The sequence below is a fragment of the Prionailurus viverrinus genome, chromosome E2, assembly GCF_022837055.1.
Source record: "Prionailurus viverrinus isolate Anna chromosome E2, UM_Priviv_1.0, whole genome shotgun sequence".
In the NCBI taxonomy this organism is placed as follows: Eukaryota; Metazoa; Chordata; class Mammalia; order Carnivora; family Felidae; genus Prionailurus; species Prionailurus viverrinus.
The window spans coordinates 31,921,621-31,941,690 of record NC_062575.1 but is presented as its reverse complement, the minus strand read 5'-3'; the positions used below and the strand labels follow the sequence as shown (position 1 = coordinate 31,941,690).

The window sequence follows — 20,070 nt, the reverse complement described above, 5'->3', positions numbered from 1 at the left end:
TTCATTGATTGATTGGCTGCCTCTGACTTCTACAGCTAAGTGAAGAGGTTTGTGTATGTATGGCTTTCCTTTACGAAGGAAAAGAGAAGAACGCTGGAACTCGCTCCCTTTGCTTGGAGCTTTTCAGAGCCCATACTAACAGATGAACCTAGGTTACCTGGATGCCTTTTCTCTTTCCTTAGAGGTTAATTCTTCAAATGGTTTGTGCCCAATTCTGCCCCTCTGTGATAATGAGGCAGGTATTTAGAAGCCGCAGGAGAAGTCTGAAGAATGCTTTGGGTCGCCCTAGACAGAGGGGACACAGGAAGGGCTCACAAGGATGAGAACTTGGTAGTCAGGTAATCATTCCGTTTCCTGTCACTGAGAGCCGTGCTTTGCGACCTTGGCTACATGAGTGAATTATACAGAGAGCTTTTCAAACATACTAATGCCTGAGACTCATCGCCCCTTGGTCAGGGCAGGGTCTAAGCAAAGGTAATTTTTAAGCTTCCCAGGTGATTCTACATATGCACTGAGATGTGAGAATCTCTGATGGCGGCTTCCAGTGTCTTGTTGAAAACCAGGTGGGATAATCCCAAGTGACAGCAGCTTGTCCTGCCAGGACGTTACAGGTATGTTGGGTGAACAGTTCCTTCAGTATAAAACACACATTTATTGAGCACCTCTGTTCTAGGTGCTGGGAATACTTCCAGGGACAAGACAGCCTGTGTCAACAGATGCTTTCTTTCTAGTGGGCGGAGACAAATAATAAACACACCAACCGGACTGCGAGGAGTGTCAAGAAGGAAACAAACTGAGAGATTAGGGGTCAAGGAAAGCCTCCCTGAGAAGCTATTTTTGCAGGACCTGAAGGAGCAGGGGTACCTGGAGCCAACGATAAGGCAGAGGGACTAGAGGGTGAAAAAGTCCCGAGACAAGGAGGGTGGTGTGTTTGAGGAGCAGAAAAGCCCGCAGTCACTTTCCTTTATCTCGAAAGAGGAGTGGCAGACAGTGAGCAAGTGCCAGCCTGACATTTCTTGCAGTTCACACAGATCACTCAGTATGCTCTTGCCAAATAGGACACACTCTGCCAAGGAAGCACAAAGGGAAGTATCCTGCCGGAGCCAGGGTACTGGGTGCTGGACAAAGAAGTCTCCGCGGTATTAGCCAAAAATTGCTGACGATGAGAAAAAAATTCGGCAGTCCTACGTGGCACCGAGATAAGCTATGAAAAGGAAAAAAAAATGCAATTATACATTTGATATCCAGACGATTTGGCCTCATTCTTTAGTCTTTTATCTTGTTGCTCACCATCACTTTGAATGCAGCCTATCAGTGGGGCAGAACTGGCCTCATTTGAGAACTCATTCAATTCTCTGACACGCTGCTTTTGAGGCCTCCCCCCAACCAAACTTTCTGGACGGGGGAATGTTTGTCAGATATGTATAAATAAGGTCAGAGCCATCGGCTCTGTGCCTGTAGGAGACCCTGAATATTTCTGTGAATCTCTTGTTTTTGAGAAACACAGACCCAGCTCCCTTCCTTGTTTTCACACAAGACTTCTACTTAAATTGTGGAGGCTCACCAACTGCTTAACATCTCATGGCAACCAAAGAAAAAAAGCTACACTGATTTATTTTTAAAGATTGTTTTTCCTTTTTTTTTTTTTTTTTTTTGGAATCTCTATACCCATCATGGGGCTCAAACACACAACCCTGAGATCAAGAGTTGCATGCTCCTCCGACTGAGCCAGCCCAGGTGCCCCGACACTTATTTTTAGCCAAACTTTCTGAGGTCCCTCTCCTATTAAATTTAAATGTTTTTTTTCAATCACATAACCTGGAATTAATTTTTCTGGTTGGCATGTTGTTACTCATACTCTATAAAACAAACCATGGGGTTCAATGCAAAGAAAACAACTGTAATTAATATATATCCTCAACCAGAACATCCAAGAATTCCAATAATTTCCAAATGCTTTTGCATAAGAGATCATAATGATGCCCGGGTAAAATAGGAGTGCTTTAAAAGATGATTTTAATGAGAAAGATAGCCCTTCTTAAATTCTTATGAGGCAAGGAAAAACTTACCCAATTATTGAAAGGAAAAAAAAAAGGCTGTGGCAATTGTTAAAGGATTTCTTTTATTTCTAACAATAATATAGGGGTTTTATAAGCTCTTCCCATGCCGTAAGTAGGAGTGTGAAACTCAGCCGATGGGATCATGGAAAGAGGGTGATTGAATTATAGTCATGGCTACTACTAATGAGGAAAAACAAGTCAAGAGGAAACCTGGGACAGTTTTCTCTTTTTTTGAGGCTTAAACAAGACAAGATGGATTTAAATTGCATCAGGATGGGTTTCTTCTTGAAATAAAATGCCCATAATGCCTATAAAACAAGCCAGTTGGTTAGAAATATACATGTCTATGGTTTCCATCAATTCTTATGTTATGTGGTATAGATCATACATGGTTTTTGAAGCACCACAATTATGGCACCTGGAAGTGAAGGTTAAGTATTACCAGAGTTAGTAAAAATAATTAATTAGTGGGTATTTACATGGCAAAATAATTGGCCATGAGGCCAAAGGACCATGTCTGCCTTGTTCATTGTATTCCCGGCACCTAGCACTTCATGGATACTCTTCAAATATTTGTTGAATGGATTCATTTTTCAAGTAGCAGCCTCACTACATGCATTTGATCCCTCCAAACTTGATTAGAAGTAACTTCTCCAGGAGAGCTTCTGTTACCCAAAGACAGCAGATGCACCAAGAGAGCAAATGAGATGCTCAAGGATGAGCAGTGATGTCTTATCAAGGAAAACAGCAAAACCTCTTTTTTCCTGAAGACCTTTCACCATTAGGACAAGCAACTGTTGGTAAAAGCAGAACAGCAGGAAGATTTGAACTGCCAAGCAGGATCATGCTTTCAAGTATATTCCTGGCTAAAAGCAGGAGATAAACTGGATAAAACGTAGCAGCCCTGAGATCTGTCCCTGATTAACTAGGCCTAAGAGTAAGAGTCTAAAGAACGGCTGCCTGGCTGAACACATCCTTTGGATATTGTTATCATCAGCAGCCTCTAGATTTGAAAACAGTGCTGAACACGCTTTCAAATGATCTTTGAGGTACTTTAAGCTACAGCTGAAAGCTTACCTCGCCTTCTTTTCTGTTTGCTTGAACAAGAGCCTGAAAAAGAAGGTTAAAGAGCTCTCTAGTGATGTCCTTCACTCCTGTCCTAAAAAGAACCTCTATTCTTTACTGAGTTAAGGGGATTTCACAACTCCCAGAGGATAATGTGAAGTTAGTTTTCACTCACTGCTGAACCAACTAAAGTTCCTTTCAGATTCTTTTCCTAGACTGGAAAAGTGTCTGAGCTCTTCAAGCTAGTATTCGTTATTGCAGAAAGATGGAGATTATGTTATATCCTATACTATAATGGGGCATAAAACGTTTAAATCATGAAGCTTCATAAAATGTGTAAAAGGTTAAAAAAAAGCATATCTTAACATTTATAAGTACTTATCACTGGTCTGTGAAAGGACATTTTCTTAGTGCCTCAACCTGTAAGTGAATGTCAATAAAGATGAGTGGGAAGATATTTTATACACATATTTTTCCATATTTATTATACAAGGTATTTATTAATAATAATTTATATTTATATGGAGATAGTAATCTCTTCCATAATTGACACTGCACCCAGTCCTGGTGTAGCTATTTAAATGCATGTAAATTAAGTAAATTATAGCAAAGTCACAAAACTGACAAGCCCAATATGAGAACAGCAGTCTTCAGATTAAAAAAAATTTTTTTCATGTTTATTTTTGAGAAAGACAGAGCGTGAGTGGGGGAGGAGGAGAGAGAGAGGGAGACACAGAATCAGAAGCAGGCTCCAGGTTCCCAGCTGTCAGCACAGAGCCCGACTCGGGGCTCGCGTTCATGAACCGTGAGATCATGACCTGAGCGGAAGTCGGACACTTAACCGACCGAGACACCGAGGCGCCCCTCAGTCTTCGGATTTTAAAAAATTATTTGCTGGGGCACCTGGGTGGCTCAGTCGATTAAGCGTCTGACTCTTGATCTCAGCTCAGGTCATGATCTCACGGTTTGTGGGATTGAAGCCCCTGTCAGCTCTGTACCAACAGTGTGCAGCCTGCTTGGGAGTCTCTCCCTCCTTCTCTCTCTGCCCCTCCCCTGCTTGCACTCTCTCTCTTTCTCAAAAATAAATAAATTTAAAAAATAAAATTAAAAAAATAAAAAATTATTTGCCGCCGATAATTTGATAAATATAATTAAAATGTATCTGTTGGATATATATGTTGGATTTCATGCATATAATACTAAAATACAAAGTTGGAAGTTGCTGGCTAGACATCACTTTCTTAAACAGCTTTATTGAGATAGTATTCACTTAGCATAAAGTTCACACTTCCATAGACTTGTGCGGCCATCGCCAGAAACTAATTTTAGAGCATTTTCCCTACCTCCCCAAACTACTGTTAGCAGCCATTCTCCACTCTTCTTCCCCTTTCCCCCAACTCAGCTCTGGGCAACCACTAATCTCCTTTCTGTCACTATGGATTTGCTCATTGTGGACATTTTACATAAATGGAATTGTACAATATATGATCTTTCGCATTCAGCTTTTATCATTCTGCGTGTTTTCAGGGTTCAATCATCTTGTAGCATGTATCAGTACTTAATCCTTTTTATGGCTGAAACATATTCCAGTGTGTGGATAAACCATTTTTGTTTATCCATCAGTTGATGGACATATGGTTTGTTTTCACTTGGGGGCTATGATGAATAATGCTGCTGTGAACATTTGTGTGCAAGTTTTTGCGTGAACATCTGATTTCATTTGGGGGGGGGGTTGCTGGGTCATTTAATAACTGTTTAACGTTTTTAAAAACTGTTTTCCAAAATGACTGCACCATTTTACATTTCCACTAGCGATATGTGAAGGTTCCAGTTTCTCTGCATTCTCATCGACACTTGTTGCCTGTCTTTCTTCTTAGAGCCATTTAATGGATGTCAAGTAGTATCTCATTGTGATTTTTGAGTTGCACTTCCGTAATAACTAATGATGCTGTGCATCTTTTCGTGTGCATATTGGCTGTTTGTTTATCTTTCTTGGAGAAATGTCTGTTCAAAGTATTCAAAACTACTTTGACTGTTTTTCATCTGGGTTATGTATTTTTTTATTATTGAGTTGTAAGAAGTCTTCATATGTTCTGACCCCTATCAGATGTATGATTTGCAAATATTTTCTCTCATCCTGTGAGTGGGTGGGTGTCTTTGCACTTTCTTAATGGTGTCCTTTGACTCAGGAAAGTTTTCCTAGTTTGATGACCAATTTATTTTTTCTTTGGTTGCTTGTAGAAAACTTTTTAATTTTAATGAGGCCCAATTTATCTCTATTTCCTTTTGTTGCTATGTTAAGGTGTCATACACTATATAAGAAACTATTGGCTAAACCCAAAACCATTGCCTGAAGATTTACTCCTATGTTTTCTTCTTAGTGTTTTATAGTTTTACCTCTTACATTTAAGTCTGTGATCCCTTTTGATTTATTTTTTCTGTATGGTATAAAGTAGGGGTCCAGGTCATTCTCTAGCATTTGTATATCCAGTGGTCTTTCTCAATTTATATGTCTTAGCCCTCTTGTTGAAAACAAATTGACCATAAATGTAAAAGTTTATTTCTGGACTCTCAATTCTAGTCCATTATCTATATAGATCTGTCCTTGTGCCTGGCGGTACAACCCTGTCTGGATTACTGTAGCATTGTAGTAAGTTTTGAAATCCAGAAGTGTGAGTCCTTCAACTTTCTTGTTTTGAAGGAATTTTTTAAATTAAATTACTATTTAAAATTTTTTTTGATGTTTATTTATTTTCGAGAGAGAGAGAGAGAGAGAGCATGAGCAGGAGAGGGGCAGAGAGAGTGGGAGACACAGAATCTGAAGCAGGCTCCAGGCTCCCAGCTGTCAGCACAGAGCCCGATGCAAGGACTTGAACTTACAAACTGTGAGATCATGACCTGAGCTGAAGTCAGACACTTAACCGACTGAGCCACCCCGGCACCCCTATTATTATTATTATTATTATTATTATTATTATTATTATTTAAGTAACTCTGTCCTCGATATGGGGCTTGAACTCACAACTCTGAGATCAAGAGTCGCATGCTCTACTGACTAAGCCAGCCAGGTGCCCTAAAGGAATCTTTTTTTTTTTTTCAATCTAGTGTAGTTAACATGCAGTGTTATATTTATTTCAGTCTTCTTTTTTTTTCCCCCCAAGGATCTTTTGACTATTCTGTGGGCATCCCTTTTGCAGGTCTCACTGAGATAGGGTCTAATCCTTAGTTTTGCAGTTGTAGGCCTTTAAAAAAATTCTCGAGGTATAACTGACATGGGCTGGTTTCAAGTCTACAACATAATGATTTGATATTTGTATATACTGGGGAATGATCCTCACAATAAGTCTAGTTAACATCCATCACCATATGTAATTACAAATTTTTCCCCCTTGGGATGCAAACTTCTAAGATTCTCTCAGCAACTTTCAAATATGCAATACAGTATCATTAACTATAGTCACGATGCTGTACATTACATCCCCATGGCTTATTTTGTAACTGGAGGTTTGTATCTTTTGACCCCTTTCACCCATTTTTCCCACCCACTACCCTCTCCTCGGACAACCACTAATCTGTTTTCTGTTATCTGTGAGGTTGGTGTTTTTTTTTTTTTTTTAATATTTCATACATAAATGAGGTCATGTGGTATTTGTCTTTCTTGGTCTGACTGACTTCACTTAGTCTAATACCTTTAAGGTGCATCACTGTTGTTACAAGGGCAAGATTTCATTTCTTTTTATGGTTGAATAATATTCCATTGTAGATACATACCATATTGCCTTTATCTGTTTCTCCATTGATAGACATTTAGGGTAGGGCAGGGCACTGTGGCTCTCGATCTTGGTGTCATGAGTTTGAGCCCCATTTTGAGTGTAAAGAGTACTTAAATAAACAAACAGACTTTTAAAAAATAGGTTGTTGCCATGTCTTGGCTATTGTAAATAATGCTGCAGTGAACAAGGTGGGGGAGGGGGGTGGTGGCATGTATTTTTTCAAATTAGTGTTTTGTTTTCTTCAGATAAAAACCCAGAAGAGTTGCTGGATCATTTGGTAGTTCTATTTTTAATTTTTGAGGAACCTCCATACTGTTTGCTATAGCGGCTGCACCAATTTACATTTCCATCGACAGTACACAAGGGTTCCCTTTTCTCCATATCCTCTCAACACTTATTTCTTGTCTTTTTGATAATAGCCATTCTAACAGTTATGAGGTGAGTTTTGGGATCTTGAGTACATCAGTTTCCCCCAAAAGTGATCAGGTGACAGAGCAGGAGTTCATATTCCTCAAACTTGCAAGAAAATGTCATCTGATGGCTACATTTTGTGATATTTCCTGTTTGGTGCCCTGACCCAAAATGCCAGTAGGGAAATTCCCCCTTCTAAGATGCCAGATTAGTTGCCAAGAGGTTGCTTGCTAAACATGGAATTGGAAACTAGACAGAGAGGAGGGATACAATGTAATGGTTAAGAGTTACAGGCTTTAGGACCAGACAGCTCTAAGTTTGAATCCTGTCTCTGCCACTCAATGATTGTGTAACCAGGGCAAGACTTTGGACCCTATTCATTTGTACAGGGGGAAAAAGAGTCCTTTCCTCATACACTGGCTGTGAAGGTAAAATGAAACAGGGAATGTAAACCCTTAACACTGCCTATGACTAATTAAACTTAAGTACATGGTACCTATTGGATGCACTTGTAGAATGTTTCCTTCAGAGTGTGAAGAACTGGTCTTTGTCATAGCACAGGCTTTCTGGTGACTTGAGTCATTGTGTCTGCAAATAGGGGGACGGACCTTTTTGGTTTGAAAATCATTGGCCAAGACCGGAGCCATTTATACTCTAGAGTGGGATAGAGGGACCTGGAGAGCATTGTCACCACCTGCCTCTGGACATTGCATTGCCTGATGGAAATGGTAGGCCAGTGTCGTTAGATTTCAGTGTTGTTGATGATACTGATTTTTGGTCATTTAAATTGCAGAGGGTAGGAGCACCTGGCTGGCTCAGTCAGAAGAGCATGTGACTCTTGATCTCAGGGTCATGAGTTTGAGCACCACGTGGGGTGTAGAGATTACTTAAATAAATAAAACTTTTAAAAATTAATTAATTAAATTGCAGAGGGTACTATTTACTGATCTAGCCTTTTAAATCTGGGATTTAGAGCCTTCCTTTGCAATGGCTTTTTCAGAGTCTGTATATTCAGAAACCTCAGTTACCAAGAATACCACTAAGATTTAAGAAATAAATGAAAACAGGGGCATCTGGGTGGCTTAGTTGGGTGAGTGTCCGACTCTTCATCTTGGCTCAGGTCATGATCTCGCAGTTTGTGGGTTTGAGCCCCGTGTGGGGATCTGTACTGACAACTCAGGGCCTGGAGCCTGCTTCAGATTCTGTGTCTCCTTCTCTCTCTCTGCCCCTCCCCCGTTTGCACTCTGTCTCTCCCTCTCTCTCTCTAAAAAATAAACATTAAGAAAAGAGAAAAAATAAAAAATAAAAAAAAGAAAGAAGTGAAAACGGGCGCCTGGGTGGTTCAGTTGGTTAAGCGTCCGACTTCAGCTCAGGTCATGATCTCTTGGTCCTTGAGTTCGAGCCCCACATTGGGCTCTGTGCTAGCAGCTCAGAGCCTGGAGCCTGCTTCTGATTCTGTGTCTCCCTCTCTCTCTGCCCCTCCCCTGCTTGCGCATGTGCTCTCTGTCTCTGTCAAAAATAAACATTAAAAAATTTTTTTTTAAATAAGTGAAAAACCACTCATTGAAAAGTCAAAATAAATGTCGCAAAAACTCATGTGCTTAAGAGAATCCCACAGAAGATCTTTACTCAAAACCCAAGAGTCTAAACTAATGAAAGTTTATCAGTGTCTAAGTTCATAGTAAATTGAAGAATAAAAAAAAAAAAAAAAAGGAAAGAAGGTTGTCAGCTAGAAAAATAGAGAAATGTCAGTGGTAGTGAGGAATGAGACATACAAAAAGACAGATGTAAGTTTAAAGTAACAGCTTTCTAGAGGCCATTTTTCATTAGGACAAATAGCTCTGCATCTTTTTTTTATTTTATTTATTTTATTTATTTTGAGACAGAGAGAGAGCGTGGGAGCAGGACAGGGGCAGAGAGAGAAGGAGAGAGAGAATGCTAAGCAGACTCTGTGCTGTCAGCACAGAGCCCAACGTGGGGCTCAGACCCACAAACCGTGAGATCATGACCTGAGCCGACATCAAGACACCCCTCTACATACTTTTGAAGGCATCCACTGATCATAATAGAATACAATGATGTTGATAATGATAATGATGCTTTTTAATCACTGAGTGTAAGTACTTTTTCAAAGATTCAAGAAAACCTGAGTTTTCTTGGGGAGAAACGTTCTGTAAAAAGGAGCTAAAGTTTTAGGCAAGATATGGGATATCTTATTCTCTTGTTTGATCACAGATGTTACTGGCCTTAAATTCTATTCAACAGGTTGAATTTGCAAACTAAAGGAGTATTCAAATAAGTAGTGTAGGGAGCTTGGGGTTGAACTGTTTCTGTGCATTCTCAGCCTAGTATGTGGTTGTTATTAAGTATCCTTGAGGGGAATCAAAGCTGTAATTGTAACTTCTCCCTCAGCAGGGTTTCCTCCGAGCCCCTTCAATATCTGAGCTAAATAGACTTGTGTTGATCCACTCTGGAGGGCCTGCATGGGGAATATGAAGAATGAAATTACCTGGCAACTAGCACTCTGTATACCGCAGCCATTCCGTTCCGGTCAGGCATAAACAAGCACAGTGACATTGCTCTATGCTTCTTTTGTGGAGTCTGCAGCTCAAGAGATTTCTGTCAACTGGAAGGTGAATGCTGAATATCGCCCACACTGGATTTGAACCCGGTAAACAGTTTCGAACAAACATAAGGTAGACAGACTGAAGTTCTAACATCCCATTATTTTGTCTACCACCCGTTCTAATGTGGATTTTAAAGCTTTAATTAGGCATGGGAGCCAGCACAGAGCCTGAAAGAGACCCGTTAGAATTTTAGTTAGAGCTGGAAGGCTTTTGGAAAATTTGGCCCAGCCTCTTCATTTTACAGAAGGGAAAACCGAGGCTCTGGGACATGTTATGATTTAATGTAGGTCACACAGTTAATTAGTGACAGAGCGAGAGGGAACCCAAGGTGTCCCCACAACTCCTTCGGCCAGTGGTTTTCTAGTAGGCCACCTACTCCTAGACCGATGTCCCTGTCTCCCTCCTTTCTTTCTTCCTTTTTTTCCCCCCTGTTTGTTCTTTCTTTCCCTTCATCGCGGTGCAAATCAGAACGTGGGCCTGAACACCGGGAAGACTAGGTGTCAGCCCCAGCTCTCCACCACTTGAGGTGCGCGCTCGCTCGCTCGCTCGCTCGCTCTCTGCATCAGGACTTGGGGCTGGGTCTCTTCTCTCCATGGCAGGTGCTTAGCACCTGGGCAGAATCGCTGCATCATCGCGGCGCCCCTCTCCCTGCTCCCGATTTTACGGCACGGGCGTGTGTCACGGCGGTGGCCGAGCAGGAGAAGGACGCGGGTCCGAACCCACGCCGTTTGAAAAGGGAGGCTCAGGAAACCCTGTCGGTTCCCGGCTGGCCCCGGCCTGGCCCTGGGCTGGCCCCGGGCTGGCGGAGAGATGCCCAGCGCGTGAGTGACCTCGGCGCCGACCCCGCCACCGGTCAGCTCGCGGCCGGGGCGTGCCCGCCGGGCCTGACGTGGCGGCGGGGCCGCGGGGAGGGGAGAGGCCGTCGCGAGGGCGCGGCCTGACGTGGCGGCCGCGGCGGGGCGGCGAGGGGAGCCCGGGCCACTGCACTGCCCCGCGCTCCGGCCAGAGGGCGCCCGGCGCCCACACTTCCCCGCCCCGAGGCCGCCCGGGGCTCCGGGAGTAACCGCACCGGCGATTGGGTCGGCGGCGCGGCGAGGCCATGTTGGAGCGGGGCGGCGACCCCGCCTCCCGCCGTCCTCCGCCCCGGGTCGGGCCGGGCCGCGGGGGGAAGCGGAGCGGCGAGAGGGAGCCTCCCTCCCGGGTCGCCCGACGCGGCGGGAGCGACGGCGGGAGCGGCCGCGGTCACGGCCGCCCCTCCGAGCCCCGGCCAATCAGCGGCGCGGGCACAAATATGCAAATGGCGCGCCGGTGCTGCCGGAGTGCCGCTCGCAGGGGCTGGTGGGGTCGCGCTGGGGGAGTGAACTGGGCCAATCAGGCGGGTGCGTGGCGGCGCGGGGGAGGCGGTGCCCCTTCACTCCTCCCTCCGCTCCCTCCCGGCCCCGCGCTGACAGGGGGGCCTGGCCGCGCCGCCGGTAAGTGCCGCCGCCGCCCGCCGTTGCCACCCGCCGCCCCAGGCGTGGGGAGGAAGCCCGGGGGGCACCGCGGGGCAGCGGTCGCTGTTCAACTGGTGGGGAGAGGCGGGGGCGGGCTCTGTCAGCCGGGGGGTCGCCTGAGGCCGCCCCCGCCCGGCCAGCCGCGCGTGTCAGTCTCGGTCGAGGCGGGGGGCGGCGGGGGCGCCTCAGTCATGGCGAAGCCCGAGAGCCAGCGAGCGGCGGTGAGTACGTGCCGCCGCCGCCGCCGCCGCTCGGCCGGGGGTAGGGAGGTGGTGGGGGTGGTTGGGGCGGCGGGGGGGGGGGTGGTCGGGGCAGGCCGGGCCGCACCGCCGCCGCTGGAGGTGAGGGGCCCGCGCCCGGGGACGGCGGGGCGCGCGGGGAGGCCGGGGAGGGGGCGCTGCCCGCACGTGCGGCCCAGCCCGCCCGCGGCCCGCCCCGCGCCTGTCATGGCTGCGGGCTGCTGCCCCCGCCCCCCCCACCCCCACCCCCACCCCTCCCCGCTGCCCGCAGACCCCGGGGTCGGGACCCGGCCGCCGCGCCTGTTGCGTCGGGCGGAGGTGAGGGCAGGGTGGGCAGGGCCCGGCGTCCCCGCCCCGCGCGAGGTCGGGGCCTCCCGGCCCGCCCGCTTCCCCTCCCGAGGGTCGGGCTTCCCTCCATCCTGCAGCCTCTTCCCCCGCCCGCCCGCCTCCGTGACTCATGACAGGGCGTCCCGCGCGAGCTGGGTGCCCCCGAGCCCGGGACGCCCCCGGCGCTTTCCCGGGCCCTGCCGGCCGGGTGCCGACCGCACTGCCCCCACCCCCACCCCGCTGGGATCCCTCGCCCCGAGCGGCAGCCTCGAGGGCCGCTCCACGTCTGCAGCGGGGCCCGGAGCCCGCCGCCGCTTTCTTGGGCTCTGGGTGTGGGACGTGATGGGTGGTTCCAGGGCTGTCTTCGCGGACATCCATCCCGAAGCCAAGCACGACCCGGAAAGCCTGGGTGTCTTACTGGCCTGTCGTCGCAGTCGCCAGCTCAGCGTGGTTTCTGTTTGTTCCTTTTTTAGTTCTGTTTTGCCTTTTTTTTTTTTTTTAATTTATTTTTCAGAAAAATAAAACTTTTCGGAACAAAGTAGACCAAAAATTTCTTAAATTGTGGTATTAACAGTGTTCCATAGTTAACTTTTCCTGGGAGTCTGGGGTTGACACTCCTGTGACTTTTACCCATTGTGTGAAATGCTCAGAACTACCTCAGAATTATCCCGTATTAAATAAAGTTTATTTTCATTAATAAAATCACTATCACATTTTAGTTTCTCAGTTTTGCATGCTACTTTCCACCTTTTCTCTTTCTCTGATTTCAAACTCCAGTTCTACTTAACCAACTACCACCTTGAAGGGGGGAATAAGGGCTTCTCTTGTGTAATATTACTCTACCTAAACTGTGCATAATTGCACAGGTACTTTTCAAAAGAATGGCTAGGTCCACAAACACTTTAATGTACAGAAGGTGAACTTACCTGGGGTGGGTGGGGGTGGGGGACTCCACACTGCAGAGGGAGCAGTGTGTGGGTGGGCACCAGTGTGTGTGTTTTGGTCTTTGGGGGGGAGGGGGTTTCAGTGCAAAAGGATGAACATAGCGTTTCTTCGTTTCTGTTAGATTTACACAACTTGAAATTAAGTGGGACTTTTTGCTAATAGTACAGAGTCTTCCGTAGGATACATACTGGATAGATATTTGTTAACTGAAAAACATCTATTGCTCTAAGCAAGTTAAACATGCATTTTGTATCTTCCAGGACTTCGCCTTTGCTTGTATTGCTTAGACACTTCACATTAAGTAGTTACAGTGTAGTACAAGGTATTAGCAGGTCTCAGCCCTTAGTGAGTTTCCTGAAAACCACAGATCATATAATACAGACATGAAGTGCTTTGGGAGAAAAATTTAAAAAAATTGCCTCCCAGATTAGATTCAGGTATCTTTGTCATTCTGGACGGTTTTAGGAGAGTGGTTGTTGTAGAATTAAAAAACAAAAACCTTGTGATTGAATAACTAGGAGAAAATATCCTAAGGACATAAGAAATAGCATTAGGAAAATAAATTGTTAAGCCTTCTTTATTTAGAAGGAGTTCTGATTGGAGAGAATCAGGTTTTGTCAGTTTACTAGCTGTGTAGCTGTACTCAAGTTTCGTAACTTCTGTGAACCTAAGTTTTCTTGAGTTTTACAGTTCTGTGATTCTGAGTGTCCCAAGAGATATGTCCTCTGAAATATAAAACTTACGCCTGGGTTGAAGTGTATGGAAAGGCAGAGGTTTTGAAACAAATAGTGGTATAGTTGGCCTTACCTGAAAAGAACATTTTTAAAAGAATAAGGTCACGTGGGAGGCATGAATAAAGATAAGAAAGCAGTGTTGTTAAAAAAAAAAAAATCCCATGATATAAGATTAATAAAATCATAGAATTTTCAACTTGGAAGTATCTTTAGAAACTTTTAACTCCAAACCCATTTTCTGATGTAACCGAATGCCTTCTATAAGACATTGAACTAGACGTTGGCACTTTACCTATGGAAACAAGGTAGAAGTCAAGGGGGGGCTTAATGTATAAAATTAATGTATAAAAATAATGTATAAAAAGAAGAATGACAGAAGTGAAATGTATTGAAGTTTCAATAGTAAAATAAAAATTTTGGTACATATGAACATTTTAGATATTATGAAGGGTTAGATGTGTTTGTCACTGATACAAATGTAGAAGTAAAAGTCAACCAAATACTTTGACAGAGAAGACAAAAACGGAATCCTAGAGAAGTCAAAGTATGAAGGAAAAATAAATATGACTGAAATAATATATACGCTGGGGAAATAAAGACCATTGGTAAGAATATGGAAACTTAAGGCATTTGGTGAGACTGAAAATGAATTATGAAACTAATAATGAAAGCTTGCTGTCATAAGTGTTTGAAAAACTTTGAAAGCCAAAAATTGGAATCAGAAGAGATTTATGAACACTGAGGAGATAGACCGATTTTACTGTAACCTTTTAAATGTTTTGTAGCTGTCTTGGTGTTGAGATGATTAACATGTCTTAACCATATTCAGATTTCTTACATGATAGATTTAACTTTTTTACACTAATTTACTTTGTGAATATAAGTTGCCACATTCCAGTTTTATAACTGTCTTCTGACACTGTGTTTCTGTTTACTTGTTTGGGCTTTGCTCCCCTACATTCTGCCCCTGAATTTTACCAGTCTGAATACTCAGGTCAGATTCCACCCTGTGAATAAGGTCATCTTTTGTCATTGTGGCCCTTAGGGATTTCTCCTTCCCATGACCATAGCATTATAATTTGTCTCACTTATTTGACGTATCACATACAACTTCCTGACATTCCCCCTACTGTATTGGTTTTAATTTTGCGGGAACACCTTTGGCTCTTCCCTTTTAGAAACAGTTGGGTGCACTTGGCTCCATAGCTCAGGAGTTAGAGCACTGGTCTTGTAGAAACAGTTGGAAAGCTGATCAAGTGATTAAGGGGAAACCCAGAGAAGCGGAAGCCACTTTAAGCTATAATTTATTCTCTGAACTCCAGGTCACTCACATGCATTGATTCATTAAAAGGATTGATTTATTAAGAGATTCCTTTATCTAGTTATTTATTATATTGCATAATAAATTTATTTATCCCTGCCTTTGTAGAATTTACAGTCTAATAGTGGGAACAGTCTAATAATGGGCATGTAAATAACAAATGTAAAGTTACTGTTTATGATGAATTCAGCAAAGGAAAAGAATGCTATGAGAGAAAAATGGGGAGGGTTTGAGACTGGTCAGAGAAGGGCTCTTTTAGGTAGTGATATTTTTTAAGTCAAGACAAAGATTAAGAAGCTAGATAGGGAAAGGGTTTCTTGGAAGAGAAAAGAATATGAAGGCAAGAAAGAACTTAATTATGTTGGAAGAAAGGAAAGAAATTCAAAGTGGCAGGAGTATTATAATCAAGGAAAACCATGTAAGATGAGAGATAGGCAGAGTGCAGATCATACAGGGCCTTGCAGGGCACATTAAAGACTTGGGTTTTACTGAGGATGTTACAGTGAGTCATTGAAGATTTTGAAGCAAAGATTTTGAATGCCTTAGATTTTAAGACTAATACTAGTTAAGAATGGATTAGAGAAAGGCGAAATGGAAGCAAAGACTACTGCGTACAGTCGTTGAGGTACGATGATGGGAGCTGGCCCTAGGGTAGCAATATCATCTAGTTTGATAGAACTGAGAGTCGCAGGGGAGTTGACAACTTCGTGACAGATTGGAGGTTAAAGGAAAGGTGTCAGAGTGACCTCCAGGTTCCTGGCTTGAGGACCTAGAAAGATGGTGGTGAGATTTTCTGAGTTGAACATGAGGGGAAAAAGAAGTTTGGCAGGAAATTAAGCTTTGAACGCCATTCCAGGCAAGAGCTTTAGAAGGCAGAGTGAGGGGAGGGGGACTACCTTTATCTGACCGATCTGTGCCTCCGCTACAGTAGGTCTAGCTGTATACGCAACACCACACCATCACCGTACTCTTAGCGTGTATGTTGAGAAGAAAAAGCAAGCTTCATATTTATGTTAGAAGCATTAGGAACTTGAAATGATCTTAATTTTTAACAATACACTTCAGTTTTTGAAAGTTGATTTGTGAAAAAAGATTTAATACAGTTCTTTGTAAAATATAATAATACAGACTATATTAGATAAGAAGGTTTGAGAAAAAAAATTAACCTGAATGTAGTATCAGATGGGTTTCGATATTATTTGGGTGATGGCACAGAATACAAGTCTTGTAATCTTGATGTTCTCAAGAAAGTGGCACTCTTTAAAGTTATTAGCTTGTAGGCAGCCTGATATTAAATTTATCATTTTTAATGAGGCTTCTGGTGCTTATGAGTAAAAATCCTAAGTGCAGGCCATTAGGAGCTATTATTTATCAATAACTGTAGATGGTGATATTTCTTATAATTTGTCATTACTGACTAAGCAAATAGTAAGTTTTTAAAAAAAAAACTTTAAAACTTAAAAAAGATTTTTTTTTAATGTTTACTTTTGAGAGAGAGAGACAGAGCGTGAGGTGGGGAGGGGCAGGGAGAGAGAGGGAGACACAGAATCCAAAGCAGGCTCCAGGCTCTGAGCTGTTGGCACAGAGCCCTATTTAGAGCTTGAACCTGCAAACCATGAGATCATGACATGAGCCGAAGTCAGACGCTTAACTGACTGAGCCACCCAGGCGCCCTTAAAACTTTTTTTAACCAGCAATTTTAAATATTGTTATTGCCTCAAAGGGACATAGTTTGAAATCTGAAGGGAAAAATAAAGATCATTTTTCTTGTTCAGTGGTTATTTCAGTTTAGTTTACTTGACTAAGCAGCAGCAGTATAAAGTATATTGAATTTTATTCTCTTAGAAATCAATGGCTATGCTTCTGAAAGATAACTGCTAATATATCTTATTCTTATATAAGAAGAAGGAAAAAATGGTTCAGATCATGGTTAGGTTTCATATATTTTACATAAATTTTGTTTTATCTTAAAATTTTGTGCTTTTTACATACTGAATAAAAGTTACTTTTTCATGGAATTAACTGGAATTCCATATATTTATGTATTTTGTAGTTATCTTTGCAGTGTTTATCTTTAGGCGATTAAATATTTATTCATTAACATTTTTTCTTCCAGTCAAGGAGCTGGACAGCTTTACCTAAAACAAACCTAGGAATTAAAGATTATAGATTTGGTGTACTGATTCAATCTGTTTTATCGATGAAGAAATTGAGCTCCAGAGAAACTGAGTTGCCTGAGGTTTCTAGTATTAAGGAATATTTTATTTTAGAGGTTGCTTAAGTTAGTGAATTCACTGACTACACTTAGTTCTAATCTGGTGAGCACATGTTAAAATCAGTAGTATACAAAGTTTACTTGAGTCCTTGCAGAGACCATCCTATATTTGCTTACCAATATTGTTTTGAATGACATGTACTCTAAATAATGACATAAATACTTATTTATGATTCATCTTGTTTCCGTTAGGTTTTTTATTTTTATTTTTTGATTAAGTTATGACATTCAGAAAACTGTATGAGTCATAAGTTTATAGCTTTATGATTTATTACAAAGTAAACACATCTCTGTGACCACTACCCAGGTCAAGGAATAAAATGTTACGGGCACTCCAGAAGCTCCTCTCTTCCTCCCTTCCAGTTATCACCCTCTTTCAGCCTCCCAGAGGTAACTGCCATGCTGCCTTCTAAAACCAAAGAGTAGTTTTGGCTGTTTTTGAGCTTTATGTAAGTGAAATCACATGGTATGTGGTTTTTTGCTTAATATTATGTCTGAAACTAATTTGTGTTTTTCTGTGCAGAAGTAGTTCATTCATTCTCATTGCTATTGATTCTAATGGATGATGGACATGTTTTCAGTTTGGAACTGTTATGAATAATACTGATACGAACATTTCTGTACATGCCTTTTGGTGGGCACACATATGCACACATTTCTGTGGCATGTATATTTCTAGAAGTGGAAAAGCTGGTCATGGGTATGCATATATTCAACTCTACCAATAAAGCCATATCATTTTCCAGATTTGTTGTTCCAGTTTATGCTCCTTTTAGCAGTGTATGAGAATGCCAGTTACTTTATATTCAGTTATGTGGTTTGATTAAAATACTATTACACGGTATTTGAAAAATCTTGTGCTATTTTTAAAAAATCTCCAATGGTGGATATTTGGTGATGAATAGCTATTTCTTCCTAAATGAGACATAGTATAAAGAAATATGAAGTAGCAAATCTAAAGATTTTCAGTCCACAAATGAGTACCTATGGTGTGCCTGTTGGATTACAGCATATTCAAACAAAACATAGTTTTTTGTTTTCAAAGTTATAGTCAAATAACTTCTGAAAGATAACTTCTAATATATCTTATTCTTTTATAAGAAGAGGGGAAAAAGTGTTAGGATAATGATTAAGTTTCATATACTTTGCATAAATTTTTTTTTCCAAAAATTTTTTTAATGTTTATTTATTTTTGAGAGAGGGAGAGACGACAGAGTGTGAGCTGGGGAGGAGGGGCAGAGAGAGAGGGAGACACAGAATCCGAAGCAGGCTCCAGGCTCTGAGCTATCAGCACAGAGCCTGATGCGGGGCTTGAACCCACGAACTGTGAGATCATGACCTGAGCCAAAGTCGGACGCTTAACCGACTGAGCCACCCAAGTACCCCGAATTTTGTTTTATCTTAAACAGTGTCTTTTCTTGATGCTTAAAAATATTTGGTTGTGAAATACAGTGAATAGTACAGCATTTTAGGGGATATCGTTTGGAAAGAATGAAAAAATAACATGTGTCTATAACTTAAAGAAATCTTGAAGGAAATGGGAAAGAACTTTTGGTCAAAGTGAATTTGGTAACTATTAGGTGAAATGTACGTGATACTTTGAAAGAAGGCCCTGGGGAAGGAGGAGGGAAAGTATTATAAGGTTGTGTATTATTCCTGAGACGAATGGTGGGTGTCGTGTCAGGAATGACCAAAGCTCAAAGTGCTACTAACAGGGACATGCATCATTAGGTAAATAGGGACCCCAGCTATTGCTTCCTTGGTATGCTTGTGGTCAGATACTTCAAGGAAGGCAATGAGATGCTATATGGTCTCATTAAAGTAGTGGGAAATTGAGTTTTATATCTTTATTTTATATCAGTAGTAAGAAAAACATTTTAAATAATTTATAGTATTCCAAAAAAAAATGGAATTGAGTTTCTGAAGGATTTGAATGTGAAATCGCATTTTAGAAGACATGTTGACGAAGATGTGTCAACATTTGACTAAATTCGAAATGCTAAGTGGATTTGATAGAAATAAAGTGACTGCATAGAAACTTAAGTCTATTACACTACCTTAAATGAATCAGAAAGGCAAGGGGAGCTATAAGAAAGGAAATCCAAGATAGTGTGTGTCATAGAAGCTGAAATAATTTCCAGAAGGCAGAGGGGTTACTTGAACTGAGTTCAGAAAACATTTAAACAGCTTTTGTTAGGGGCCAAGCAGGGTCTTAGCCGGTACCATGGATGAATAAGTCACGGGCCTTGTTCTTTGAGCATTTGGTGCCTAAATAGTATATGATAGATGCAGACGCATGGATGATTGGAGGCTTCTTATAGAAGGTTGCGTTTTTGAGGTTAGCTTCTGTCACTTGGTTAGTGGTGGCAAGTATTTCCTAGTGGTCAGAGGGATTGAGAGAACATTTGGATTTGTCTAGGAACTTATTAGTCGCCCTTCAAAGTATAGTTGCAGTATTTTTATGGGAGCAGAGACTAAAATACAAGAGGTTAACTGGTAAGTGGGTATTTGGAAAATGGAGGCAGTGGATCACTTATTCTCAATATTTGTTACTGAACAGAAGGAAGGATAGACATGAGATGATTTTGTTTGTACCTTTTTGTTAAGGTAGGTCTGGAGACCCACTGCTGAGTTAAAAAGGAAGCAGGTAATTGCAAGGGGATGATTAAAGATCCTAAACAGAGTTGAAATGTATGTGGGTAGAAGTTACTTAAAAGCTAGATGGAATGGTAATAAGAGGTGAAAGGTTTACTGACTCTGGAAAAGAGTCAGTCATACTTCCTCTTCTGAGAATCACTAG

The 20,070-nt window shown here is 42.3% G+C and overlaps 2 protein-coding genes across 15 annotated transcripts in view; one reads left to right on the top strand and one right to left on the bottom strand.

Annotated features, from left to right (window-relative positions):
• The window catches only part of LOC125152546 (uncharacterized), a 29,062-nt gene extending 18,532 nt beyond the window's left edge, over positions 1-10,530 (bottom strand). The window contains exon 1 of the mRNA XM_047834633.1: positions 10,408-10,530. Coding sequence (XP_047690589.1) covers positions 10,408-10,530 — 123 coding nt within the window. The remainder of the gene's footprint in view (positions 1-10,407) is intronic.
• Positions 1-20,070, top strand: part of CHD9 (chromodomain helicase DNA binding protein 9) — a 235,826-nt gene that overhangs the window by 42,014 nt on the left and 173,742 nt on the right. The window contains exon 1 of one of the 14 annotated variants that reach the window (XM_047834138.1): positions 594-611. The exons of 11 other annotated variants lie outside the window; for them this stretch is intronic. The gene's annotated coding sequence lies outside the window, so the exon portion shown is untranslated. Of the gene's footprint in view, positions 1-593; positions 612-11,369; positions 11,409-11,629; positions 11,651-20,070 lie in introns of those variants that run through there. 2 more of the 14 variants (XM_047834135.1, XM_047834137.1) reach the window with 2 other exon arrangements.